Here is a 12,417-nt window from a genome sequence, read left to right as displayed (position 1 = left end):
CAGCGCAAACACACACAACCATTTTGTCGCAACCCTCGTGGGTCTGATAAAGTTCAAACAAGTTGGGGGGGGGGTGAAATCATGTCACCCAAACAGTCTTCTTCAACCTAGACAAGGAGATGAAGAAAAATAGAGGAAGAAGCAAAAGAGAAAATAAGGCCTCTAGCCCATGTGACTATTCCCTAAAGCTGGGCATAATTAGGAGTCAAACATGGTTCAGTCCATGCTCTTCACTAATTGTGTTAAAGAGCAGTGTTACCAGGAGGAAGAGGAGGAGAACGGCAGCAAGCAAAAGCACATACATGTGCAGACGGGAACGCACACACACTCACACAATAGGACTAGATAGAGAATAAGATACAAAAGAAGCGTGGTCTCTAGGGGCAGCCTTTTCTATTTGCTGGGGGTGAGCAACTGGCAGCTGATAATACAAGTTGTAATTAATATAAAAGCAGGAGACAATATGGGGAAAAAGGCTGGTAGTGGAGCCAGGCCACAGGAGAGCAGGAGAATGCTGCCGTCTTCTCTGCTCCTGTCCCCTGTTTCTCATTTACAAACACCTGCCTGGCACAATCTCACTTCCCTCTCTGCACTCTGCCTACATCCCTAGGAATTTCAAATAAAATTGATTTAGCGGCATCATTGAATTTCCCTCAAATTCCCCTGGAACCCGGAGGAAAAGAGAAGAAATCTGTTGGTGTGTGGGGTAGGCTGAGAACGACTAGCCTTGTGTGTGTGTGTGTGTGTGTGTGTGTGTGTGTGTGTGTGTGTGTGTGTGTGTGTGTGTGTGTGTGTGTGTGTGTGTGTGTGTGTGTGTGTGTGTGTGTGTGTGTGTGTGTGTGTGTGTGTGTGTGTGTGTGTGTGTGTGTGTGTGTGTGTGTGTGTTGCACTGCCACAGGAATCCTGTGCTGAACATGTACAGAATCGCTGACACACCAGAAACACACAGGACCGTAAATCATAACGCCAGCTGACATTTCAAGACACATCTTGCTGCATAGCATAAACAGAGAAAAGCCACTTTCCTGTTGGGTTGAGCGGGTAATTATACACAGTCTCTTCAGAAAAGTGTAGGTGCACCTCTTTTAAACAACTGAGTATTTACAACACTACCAATTATCCGGAATATAAAGAGTCCTTAATTTAGAAGCTAATAATTCACCGGAGCATGTTTTAACAGACACACAGGATTAAGTGATTGTATTCATGCTTCAAAACTTTCTCTGAGGCAAAAACAATATTTTTCATTGTAGTGGAAGGCACATTACATGTGCAAATAGGTATTTATAACACACGCACAAATGACAATTAAAAAGTAAGATAAAGCATAAATACAAAACACATTCATTCAACTTTCAGTTATTGCTTGCTAAAATATGGGTATGTAAATATACCTTACACCAACCACTTTACTATGTCCACCTGTACAAACTAGAGCAATTCAATATAACAATGTAATATAACCATAAAGTCTATATGTATGAGGCCTATAATTAACTTTCTTTTGTTGACAATGTCAGAGAGGATTAATTAAATTGTATGTTTTAATAATGGGGTCATAAAGTTGTAATGCAATGATTTGTGGATAAATAATTGCTGTACAATACAGCATCATCAGTAACTATGACTTCACAATAAACATACAAGTGAATTTACACAATGTTATAAGCATAAACCAAATCTGAAGATTATTATCTTTGTACAGTAATTGATAGAGCTGTGGGGATACTGAGTACATGTAACAATATCTGTATATTGCATTTCAATAAAAATAAACATACATGTCATGATTCTAAAACGACTGCCCGGCAACTGTTTTCATTGCGGTCATTTACAGCATTCATGCAGTTAGAGGAAAGGGAGTGTGGGAGATGCAACAAGTGCGCTTAGCCCCTCTCTTCAGCCGCGGCAGCGATGATTAGATATGCCTGCCAACAGGGCCCTGCCTCTGAACACTAATCAAAAAGGAAATGTAAGGCCAGACATCCCACCATCACAAAACAATTGTGTGGAACAGACAGAGCGGTCCAAGTCAACGCTGCACTGTTTTCATGAGAAGGGGGGAGAGATCCAAACGTAGCCGGTCCCCGAGGAGAACAAAGCTAGTTGAATTAGAACACCTCCAAAAACTGAGAAATTCCACGGTTGAGCAGGCCGGCTCGGCCCGAGGGCTCTCAGTCCATGGCTGTGTATGCGCTGCACCATGCATAGAGACATACAGAAACAGGACATTACTGAGCACCCATCTCTGCTGATACATACAGTAAATCACTGCATGGGCACAAGATGAACTATTGCTATTACGTGACTGAACCTGTGACATCAACATTTCTGACCACTGGTCTACAGTGCTCAGAGCCTGTAGCAGAAAATCAAATGTAAACAGAGAAAGCTTTTTCCCCTTCTCGTTTTGCAGCCATGCAGGGGCAAGATAAGCTACACCATAAACTCTATGGGAACTACTATCACTCCCTGAGAAAAGCTCGCCAAAAACAAAGTGCCAGGACCTGCAAATCCTGCACACTTTCTCTGTAAGAAATCTGAAACTATGCACAAATTCAAAGCCACTTTCAGAAGCGTAATGCATATGCAAGGAGGAAATGAAAAGCCTTCTGCTAATATGTAAGCTTTACTGGAGAAGCGGCACAATAGCACGAGAAGACACAAAGGCTAATTCATTAGAACAGATAATATTCAGACACTGTTAATTCTATTTGCCTCTCTAATTGGATGTAGCACAGAAGAGACAGAAATTGTATTCATTAATTAAAAGACAAGAGAGCAAACCATTGACAAGCACACACTGTATCAACCGTTTACAAATCTACATCGCTCCATGTTTTTTTCCTTCTTCCCCATCACCCTTCATGTGTAATACAGTCTCTTTTTTCTCTTTCTTTTAATTGGGATGGGGTTGATCTGAGGAGGGGCGATGAGTTAGGAAGCCTTGGGTGGGCTACATGGTTGAGATAGTCACCGCAAGCGAAAATAAGGGAAATCAACAGTGTCAGCAAGGCCTCATCCCACTCTCACTATACCATAATCCAATCAGCTCTAAGACAATGCTGCATTCAAGTGTAAATAAAACTGTGCTTATTATGCTCTGCTGTCAGGTATGAAGAGGGGAGAATAGGAAAAAAAATTAAAATGGAAGGAAACACACACAGATGCACACATATACAAACAAGCTCAACGTGCCGCCTCCTTCACAGTCAAGAGCCTCATCATCTCCAGAAAAAACAACTTTCACCAAATGAGATGTAGCCCAGGGCTATATATTAAAAATGCATATCAAAGCAAAGAAAAATGGACGTGAGATAACTAAATAAATTAACATATCTAACTATAAAACTGCCTTCCTTCCCTCAATGAGAAGCAAGGACAGATATGAATAATAAAATATAGAGCTAAAAACAAATGAATAAATAAAATAAATAAATCAAGACAAGTAGGACAAAAATTGCTTTCCATTCAGCGGCACAGTTTTGCCTCCATGTGCATTTTTGTGCATTGTTTGCAATATTCAAAACACATTTTGGGCATGAAAAGCTGGACTCCTTCCAACTAAACATGGGAATTATGCTGAAGAAGTTAACTATTTACTAGAAGGCTTGCAGATCATGACGGCACTGTTTTCACTTCCAATAGCTTCACTTTGTGCAAATATTATTTCCACTAAAGCCTCACCAGGTGCACACATGCTCTCACACACACTGCACAAAAATAAGGCATTTTTATTTATACAAATATAACTATAAACTGAAGCGTGTATGTTTCCATAACAGTGCTCAGCCATGAGCTACTCTCAGCTCAGACAGAGCTAAAGCAAACAAGAGAGAGAAAAAAACCCTCTTCTGCTTTTGTCAAATTCAGCCCAAGCAGTTAGGTATAATAAAAAGTTTACTGGTGCCACAGAAGTGAAATAAATCCTTCAAAACTTAAATACCTAATGAGGTGGTCAGTCCAAATGACTTCAAGATAAATGGCTTGTCATGCAACCTTCTTTGTTTATTGCTGCTCCTGATTTGTTTTATTGGCATATCTAATTTTCTAATTATCAAAAATATTTCTTACAAGTGGACTGATGACAAAGCTGATGTCTGAGCACTGGAGGCACCACTGGAAATTGGCTTGAGTATCAACCATCTGCCATGAAACTAAACAGGCTAGTTTATCTAATCTCTACAATATAAACAACAGCATGCCTCATTTCTACACTTGTGTTGGAGGACCACAATATTGCCTTTCTGACCGTTTCTCAAACCGACATCAGCATCGTCGGTCTAATTGTGTTTTAATGCACCTTGTGCGGGCGCTGCGTGGCCATGTGAACGCGACGGGCTTTCAGAGGGAAATCCGCTGCTATTAGGCCTATAGCCAGAGCCAACAGATGCAGCGCACTGACTTTGCATAACACTTAAAACTGCTTTATTCCTAATAGGCTTGGCCTCGTGCTGCACCGATATTAACTAGTCACTTACTCGCAGCAACCCGCTCGTTTTTCTCCAACCAAACATTAGCTTTACCACAGGCATGCAAGACGCAATAATTCACAGAAATCAACTCAATAGTACACTGTCAGCTGAATCCATAATGCGGGGGGAGCCAGTGTTTATTACACCGAAAATGCACGATTTAAACCAGGGAATCGATCCTCAAATTTAAAGCTACTGTACTTCAGGTGCATATAATTGAATTCAGCATTATGGAGCCTCCAGCCATAAAATGGGCAGCAGAGGAGAGAGCCACTGCAGAGCAAACCGCACGGCAATCAATACGAAACAATTAAACACATTAACATCAACAGCAATGGAAGGCCTCCAGACGAACCATCAGATGTCTTGTGAACTTGACATTGATGGTAAGCCTTTAGCTCTGAGATCTATTTCAATAGGCTACCACTTTCTCCACCTCTGCAGCAAAATCCACAGCTTTACGCACAGGCCATATCCAGCTCCCACAGCCCCAAATATAAAGCCCTTTTCTTTTTAAATATTGGCCTAAAGCTAAAGCTTACCACTGATACCCTGCTTTAACGTTAAACCTGCGTAACAGATAATTGCCCTGCGTTTTTTTCAACAACTCTCCATAATGCACGGCAGCGATTTGCACACGCGCACCCTCTAATGCACGCGCGCAAACACACACACCCTCTCAGACCCCGAGAACACAAGCAAGCACGGACGCATTATGCACACATGACTGCCCCTAATCAAAAGACTAAAACAATAACTCAGTCTATTGTATCACATCTAGCTTCTGACCTCAGAACATCGATCGGCAGATTTTCCTTGCAGAACAGACAGAGCATGCTCTATTTACTGATGGCACAGCAGGGTCACACACTGAGCACAGGCTAAGTAGCCCAAAAGTTGGCGTTATGAGACACATCAAACACATCTGACAAACTAAAAACATCCAATTATTCATATGCATTGTGTTTAAAAAAAATACATAAACATTATCGGGTGTTCCCTATCAGCAGCAGAGACACATGCAGACAAAACCAGCACAGCACTTGTTATGAATAAAACGCTGTTACTCACGTGATCTGCGAGGTTAGTCGACGATCCCGAGAGCTCTTCGTGATCTGATTTTGAGCTGCCATCCCGTTCGTCAATAACTAGATCTATTGGCATTTTTCCTTTCAAACAACTGATGTACCGGTGGCAAAAATTGTCGCAGAGCTCGTGCACCTAGAAAAAAAGAAAGAAAATATCTTTTGTCAGAATGGGGAAACGCTTGAGCCAGTCCAAGAATAACTCCAATTATGGGGGCATTTTCAGCGTCAAGGAAACAATAGTGAAATGGTTGCAGTGCTTATTATTCTCCTGAGACTGGAGCAACAAGTTGAACGACAAAAAATAAACAGCATGCCGTAAGCTGCAGGAATAATGAACAGCTGAAACTAAATCTGTGAATCGATAACAATGTGCAACGTGTGCAAAGAGGCTTCAGTACATTTGATCAATAATCACATAAATAGTTGGCTAAATAAAATAGCATATTTTATGAAAATTAGATACCTGAACCTCTCTCCTAATGCATGCCGATTTATTTTTAAACATATGCTACAGCATTGCAATAAATATTGAACAACAATTAACAATAGGCCTACCAGTTGCATTAAAATACAGGGTGTTTTTGCATGTGGCATTAAGCTCAGAAAAGTGTCAAATATAAAGAAAAAAATATATTTACCTTTTCTAATTCCAAGAGGTGAAACCGTAATACTTGTATGGCTTGTATCATCTGAAAAATGGCAAAATAAACAAAGTTCACAAAATGTACAGGAATTTATCTTTTTTTTAACAATATCATGTAATAATCCCCCCGTCATAACACTATGGAGTGCACTACAGCCAGCAGCAGCAACATTTTTTTTTTTAACTCTACAAGGAAGCTGCATTTCAAAATGTAGTTGGTCATCACACGATGGTCAGCAGGGTCAGATGGACTGACCAGTGACAGCGGCAAATGTGGTCACACTACTTCACTCCAAAACTGATCTGACATCAGTAAGGAAGTTTTAATCATATGTTCACCTATCTACTGTGTGATGCTGGACACTCCACAGTATCCCAAAACAAGGCAAAGTGTAACCGCAGCGAGGCAGCAATTACATTGAGAGACAAGAGAGGTCAAAGGGTGCTCTTACCAAATTGTCCAATTCTGGATTTGATGAAAATAAAGGTTTTTCTGCTCGGACCTAAAATAATACACCAAATGTCAAAGTTAGTTTGGCATTAAATTTGCGGCATGCGTGTCTATTTCTAAGCTGAAATGTAACCTGATAATACAACAATTCTCACGAATGAGTTTGTGTTACGTGGACATTCTGCAGCGAACACACACTATTAATTAATCATATCAAGAGAAAGTGTTACTGCAGAAACAAACACATGAAGCAGGCAGATAACTATGTGCCATGAAGCAGCCACAACATCCAAAATATTTATTTTTTAATATTTTTGAAATCGACCTGTTTGGCAAAGACTGCAATGTCCTCATTGAAGGAGTCTGAGGAGCAGACATCGCCGCCTGCTACGCCGGGCTCCCTCGGAGTACACGTCGCCAACTCGCACTTCTCAAAAACCAGAGCGAGCAGTGGGAATAAAGGGTGACTGCAAGAGGGGAAAGACAGCCTGAGTACAAGCAGCACACCGGCTCCACAAAACCCACTGCAAAAAATGTCTCATCAACCTGCTTATCTGTCGGCTACCTGGCCATATCAATTATAATTTTATACCAAACTTCATTTATATCAAACATAGTCGGATGAAATAATTCAACTTTTATCCCGCAGTGTAGTTTTAACACACTTCTGATCGCATTTTTAATAATAGCTACTGACAACTGATAAAACTATATAGTCCGGATTCAATCTTATTGTTTCAAGCGGTTCTGACTTGCAAGCATGGATACACACGAATCTGAAATATTTGTACTTATCGGTTTGGGAAATGCAGAGATTTTACACTTTATATTATATTTTTCGACTTGTTGAGATTGACATTTTTTGCAGTGCAAACTACAAAACGTTTATAAATCAACAAAACTTAACAAAAACAAGAATTAAACACTCTACAGCAGTTACTGTTGCTTATAGATAAATTATACGGTCAGTAAAAAAGTTTAAATTAAATCATATTTGTTAAGAGTAACACTACAGACGCACTGAGGCACCGAGGACTTTGCTAATGGAAATATGGCTTTAAAAGTGGAGCAGAGCTGAATACAAATACGACTGACAGCAACATTACGAGACAAACAGTCACCGACATAATATTTAAAAGCTAAAATATAATTTTAGAATAAGATACTTTTATTGGAACAAGCGTTAATTTACTAAAACGGGCTTCCTTTTCTATATTAATGTCATTAAGACTTATGTCAGTATAACATATAAAATGTGAGTAAACAAGATGAAGAGGATTTACTCTGCACTACATCCCAGATTATAATGATACACTGTGGATTATAGCACCTTCTGTGTACGTGTGTTAAAGAGCAATTTCAGGATTTGTTGTCAAGTTTTACAATTAGAAGCAAAAGCGTCTTTTATTCTTAAACTATTTGACTATAATGTCATTTACGTATACATATAAAGACACAAGTGACGTTTTAAAACGCTGTGTGTGTCTGTGTTACATTATTAGAAAACATTTCAGAAGTTTTTCAGGCAGCAACAAGAACACACAAAAATATTCAAGACTATTTTAAGGATTGACGAATTATAGAGAGCAGTAATATTAAAACTCAACTGTATAACGTGGAACAATTGTTTAAGTGCTGAAAATACTTTTTATTATTTTTCCAATGCAGTCGTCTGTGACACTGGCACTTGGACTGTGCAGAGAGCTTCCCTATTATTTTATTGCTTGTGTTTCCAGCTCAAGGCTTACTCTTACTTACTGCAGGCTTCACGATGCCTTCTACAATGCGTATAAAATTACACATCAACAACAGCCCTGACCAACAATAGAGCTCTAAAACTGCGGTGAACCCCGGACAAAACACTATGTGAATTTAGTGTTGAGATAGAAACTCCAACAAAAACATCTCACAGAAAAGCTGAAAACTTGGGTAAAAATAAGTTTATGCTTATTTTGTTCATGCAAACCTTACCCATAAATTTGATCTTTATCCCTCTTTAAAACGTCGTTGACAGCAGAGCCCATGCTGCTGGGCATAACGTTTGGATGAGGAGCGTGGGCTCCGTAGTGCTGGCTGGCGTGCAGCGGCGGTCCGTGGTTCAGGTGGTGGACCTGGGGAAGCGGCCGGGGAGCATGCGGGTCCCCGTACATCGACGCCGATACTCCGTCCATCCCACCGTAGTGGGCCAGCTCATCGTACTGGGAACAAAATCAGAGCAAAAGTCAGCGGGCTGCTCGGTTATTTTTTTAAACAAATGTGAAAAGTACAAAAAGCATGCCGTGTCTTTTTGAATATACGCAAAGGAGAAACTAACAGGCGATACAGCGAGGGCAGAAAAAGTGTCTAATATTCAATCTGATAAACGGTTTGTCATTACCAAAAACATGATAACTTAGGTGCTTCCCGAAAAAGAGTTTGGTTGGTGAAAAGAGAGAATTAGTTTGGAGTCTCTGTGAAACTGATCCACGACTGCTGTGGAGGCTGTCGGTAAAAGCACAGGCTGTCACTTTGCCTGAAGAGTAGGGGCGCTGCAGAAATGTCAAATATAGCGACTTTGATATGAATACTTTGTGAATTTGCCACCGCCCGACAAGAAGTTATCGATACGAGTGCCTCCCTACAGTGGATTTGAACAGGTAAGTGTAGGAGATTTAAAACCTACCCTTTGCGCCATCAGGCTGCGCTCCAATAAACTCCTGAATCTGTCGTATATTTAATATCCCAGTCCCGTTTAAAAGTGATTTAGAGGCAAGATTCCTTTTTTTCAACCAACTTTGCGACTTCTCCTATTCGCCAGTGTGGTTCAGTTGAAATCGTAGCATCAGGGAGTTTTGCAATTTTTCTTGTTTTCCCTCTTTCCTCGGAAAAAAAAAGAAAAATGCGCCAAAGTGAAGGTTACAATCGGCCCATCAACAACCTGCATGTAACTAAACTGTCGTGTCTCATGGCTTTTTGCCACTCCAGCTGTCAATCAAAGCCAGAGGTTGTCAAGGTAATGAATGAATGACGGTTGGTGATGATGTTCAAGAGAAGGACGAATCTTTTTAGTCCGTTTTCATCCCGCAAGTCCGCGTCTCCTTTAATGCTTCCAGATCGCTATCTTGTTTTATTATCACTGTAAAAAAGAGAAAAAAGCAGTAGGAATTAAGAGATAGCGATTCAGATCTCTCCTTTCTTTCCCCCGTAGGTATTTCGTCTATCTGGCGAGACTGAGATGAGTGAGTGTCAGCGAGTGTTGGCAGGTTGGCTGCTAGCTTGCTTATAGAAACAGAGTCAGTTCGCAGCGCTGAGCGGTGGGCGAATGAAATGACGGATCCCGGAAGTAGCGGTGGCCATAGCCAGTCCTACAGCAGCTCCAGAAAAGAGAGAGGAGAGACCAAATCTTGTGATATGCAGAGTATATGCGAGGCACAGGGACGGCTTCAACTCCACACTGGGGGTAAAAGCCAAACCAACAGCTCCAACTCCCACCCAATTTCTTTTTGCTGTGAAGAGTCCTAAAGAAAAAGAAGAGAAGACTGAATGAGGAAGGTTTAACAACGCAGTTAGGGCAGCAGCTCCTCTGAGTTCATGCACACAACACTGACTGATTTTAATAACAGGAATCATGATAAAATAATACGTTTGTTTTTAATCAGTTTTACGCATGAAGCATGCTTACTTTGCGCAAGATGAAGGGTAACATTTATAGATAAACAACGCATATTTTGACTTTTATTCATTCTTATTGTCAGAGATAGGAGTTAAACTGTAAAATATAAAGCATATGCAGGATATGCTGAGTTTATTACATGAGCATGACGCTTACGTGTTATCTATTTTGTGGTTTAAGCTGGTGTGCCTAATATATCAGTAATACGTCCTAATCTTACAGTTAATTATTGCTCTGCTTTTTTTCAGCAAATTAAAGGACACACAGCACCCCTCTAAGCACAGAATGAACTTTTCCAAGAAAAAAAAAAAAGCATTTGAGGAGAAAGTAATTTTGTATGTTTCTTTCGTCCAATCCCCTCTCTTGAGAGAAATCCGTGCCTTACCTCAGAGTAGTCAATTATCAAAGCTCCCCAAGATCATCAATCATGTGAGGAGATTGAAGTTTAGAGGAGGAGCAACGCTCCGGCCATCGATTGCAGTGAAGCCCCTTTTTGAGCCTGGGCACTTTTACGCACAACACAGAAGCAGGCCATCTATCCCCTTTAATATTTAGCTCCCATCAATGCTAATATGGCATCATGGCTGTATTGATAGGTGCTCACATAAAGGCTCCGTTTATAGCTCCGTGACATTTTTGATGTTGGAAATTAATTATTCACAGGTTAGGGTTGAAGTAGACACACGCTCAGGGAGAGGGGCTGTGGCTACTGTTGGAGGGTCAATAAACTCTCCCAACAAACACAATCCCAAACAGAGTTGCTTGAGTTCGATCACAGAAATAGCAAGGTTTTTTTTTTTTAAAGGAAAACGATTCAATAAATGAAACCGTGACAACAGTTATGTTTGTTGGCATAAAGGGGGGTGGGAAGTGTAGGACTGCAGGGTTTGACAAACGGCTGTGTGGACATTTCAACGTGCAATACCCCGGGAAGGAGCTGCAGAGCGGTGCGCAGAGAGCCAAGGCATTCACCGTCTCCAACTCTCTCTTACACTCTGTAAACACAACCAGCCCGGCAGACTCTGCTATTGAAGACTGATAATTTCATAAGCTAAATACTATCGTTCACATTGATTTGTGCACTAACGATTGACTTTTTTTTCATCCTTCTTCTTTGGACGACCACGGTAAGTAGCACAAACCTTATACTGTATCTACCGCTTTGTCGTGAACGTGCGTCCTTTCACGACGCAGTCAAGGGAAAGTTTCCAGGCTGGACTATAAGAAAAACAGAATATATTCTCATATGTATGTTTAATCTGCCGTTAACGTGAACAATCCTAAAAACTCAAGGGTTTGAGAGATTTCTTAAATATACATATTTCCAGATCTTAACCGCATTCTTTTCGCATTTATTGTGGAAATATGTGATTTGCCCCCGAGGAGAGTGATGTAAACACCCGAAGAGCGTGTGAAAATAGCAGAGGCTAATTATGCGTGTCCAATGTACGGCTCCACAGAAACACATCCTTCCCTATAAAACTTCCAGCAACGACTCCTAACGACGTGGACATTTTAAACTCCTTCTTTTGTGAACTATTTATTTGAGTAATTAATGGAAGCTATAAACACAAGACATCATCATTAACAGCATTTAGGTGGCGAAACGGGTTAATTTCGCTTAATAACAGCTTTTAATGCGACATCACACAAGTCGGTGTTTAATTTTGTAATTTTATTTTAATCATCATTCACTCAATAGGTAATTAAAATTAATTTTCCTCATAAACAAGACCTGTGCCAACTTAAACTCCCCTGCTTATAACCTGGACGCGTTTTACAAGCCAGATAATTCCATGAGGACACCCATCGCAGACAATTACATGTTTTAAAGAGTTTTAGATTTCTTTCAACGTTGAGAGAATTTTTCAGGTGCACCACACTACTATTACGCATATGAAAAATAATCATTGGACGGCATTACAGGCAGTAAAATTTCATCTGGTGGTGTCAAATTGAGGTCAGTTTAGGGTTAAAGCTCTCGGTGTCCGTGTGGGACATGGCCAGCTGCGTTTGGATTCATTAGGGGGGGACAAGATCCATTTCAAGGAAAACACTACTGGGACAATCACCGGGCTAAAGATCCACTGCATGTCACATCCTAAAGG

The 12,417-nt window shown here is 40.6% G+C and overlaps 1 protein-coding gene across 6 annotated transcripts in view; it reads right to left on the bottom strand.

Moving 5' to 3' along the window:
• The window catches only part of meis2a (Meis homeobox 2a), a 78,092-nt gene extending 67,989 nt beyond the window's left edge, over window positions 1-10,103 (bottom strand). For 3 of the 6 annotated variants that reach the window (XM_063909186.1, XM_063909188.1, XM_063909191.1), the window contains exons 1-6: window positions 9,035-9,273; window positions 8,629-8,855; window positions 6,983-7,124; window positions 6,659-6,709; window positions 6,202-6,252; window positions 5,547-5,696 (exon numbers count right to left, since the gene is read on the bottom strand). In XM_063909186.1, coding sequence (XP_063765256.1) covers window positions 5,547-5,696; window positions 6,202-6,252; window positions 6,659-6,709; window positions 6,983-7,124; window positions 8,629-8,855; window positions 9,035-9,043 — 630 coding nt within the window. In that variant the 5' untranslated portion in view covers window positions 9,044-9,273. Of the gene's footprint in view, window positions 1-5,546; window positions 5,697-6,201; window positions 6,253-6,658; window positions 6,710-6,982; window positions 7,125-8,628; window positions 8,856-9,034; window positions 9,274-9,319 lie in introns of those variants that run through there. The other 3 variants (XM_063909187.1, XM_063909189.1, XM_063909185.1) reach the window with 2 other exon arrangements.
• Window positions 10,104-12,417: the final 2,314 nt, after the last annotated feature.

The sequence above is a fragment of the Eleginops maclovinus genome, chromosome 19, assembly GCF_036324505.1.
Source record: "Eleginops maclovinus isolate JMC-PN-2008 ecotype Puerto Natales chromosome 19, JC_Emac_rtc_rv5, whole genome shotgun sequence".
Lineage (NCBI taxonomy): Eukaryota > Metazoa > Chordata > Actinopteri > Perciformes > Eleginopidae > Eleginops > Eleginops maclovinus.
This window is presented reverse-complemented; position numbering and strand designations above follow the sequence as displayed.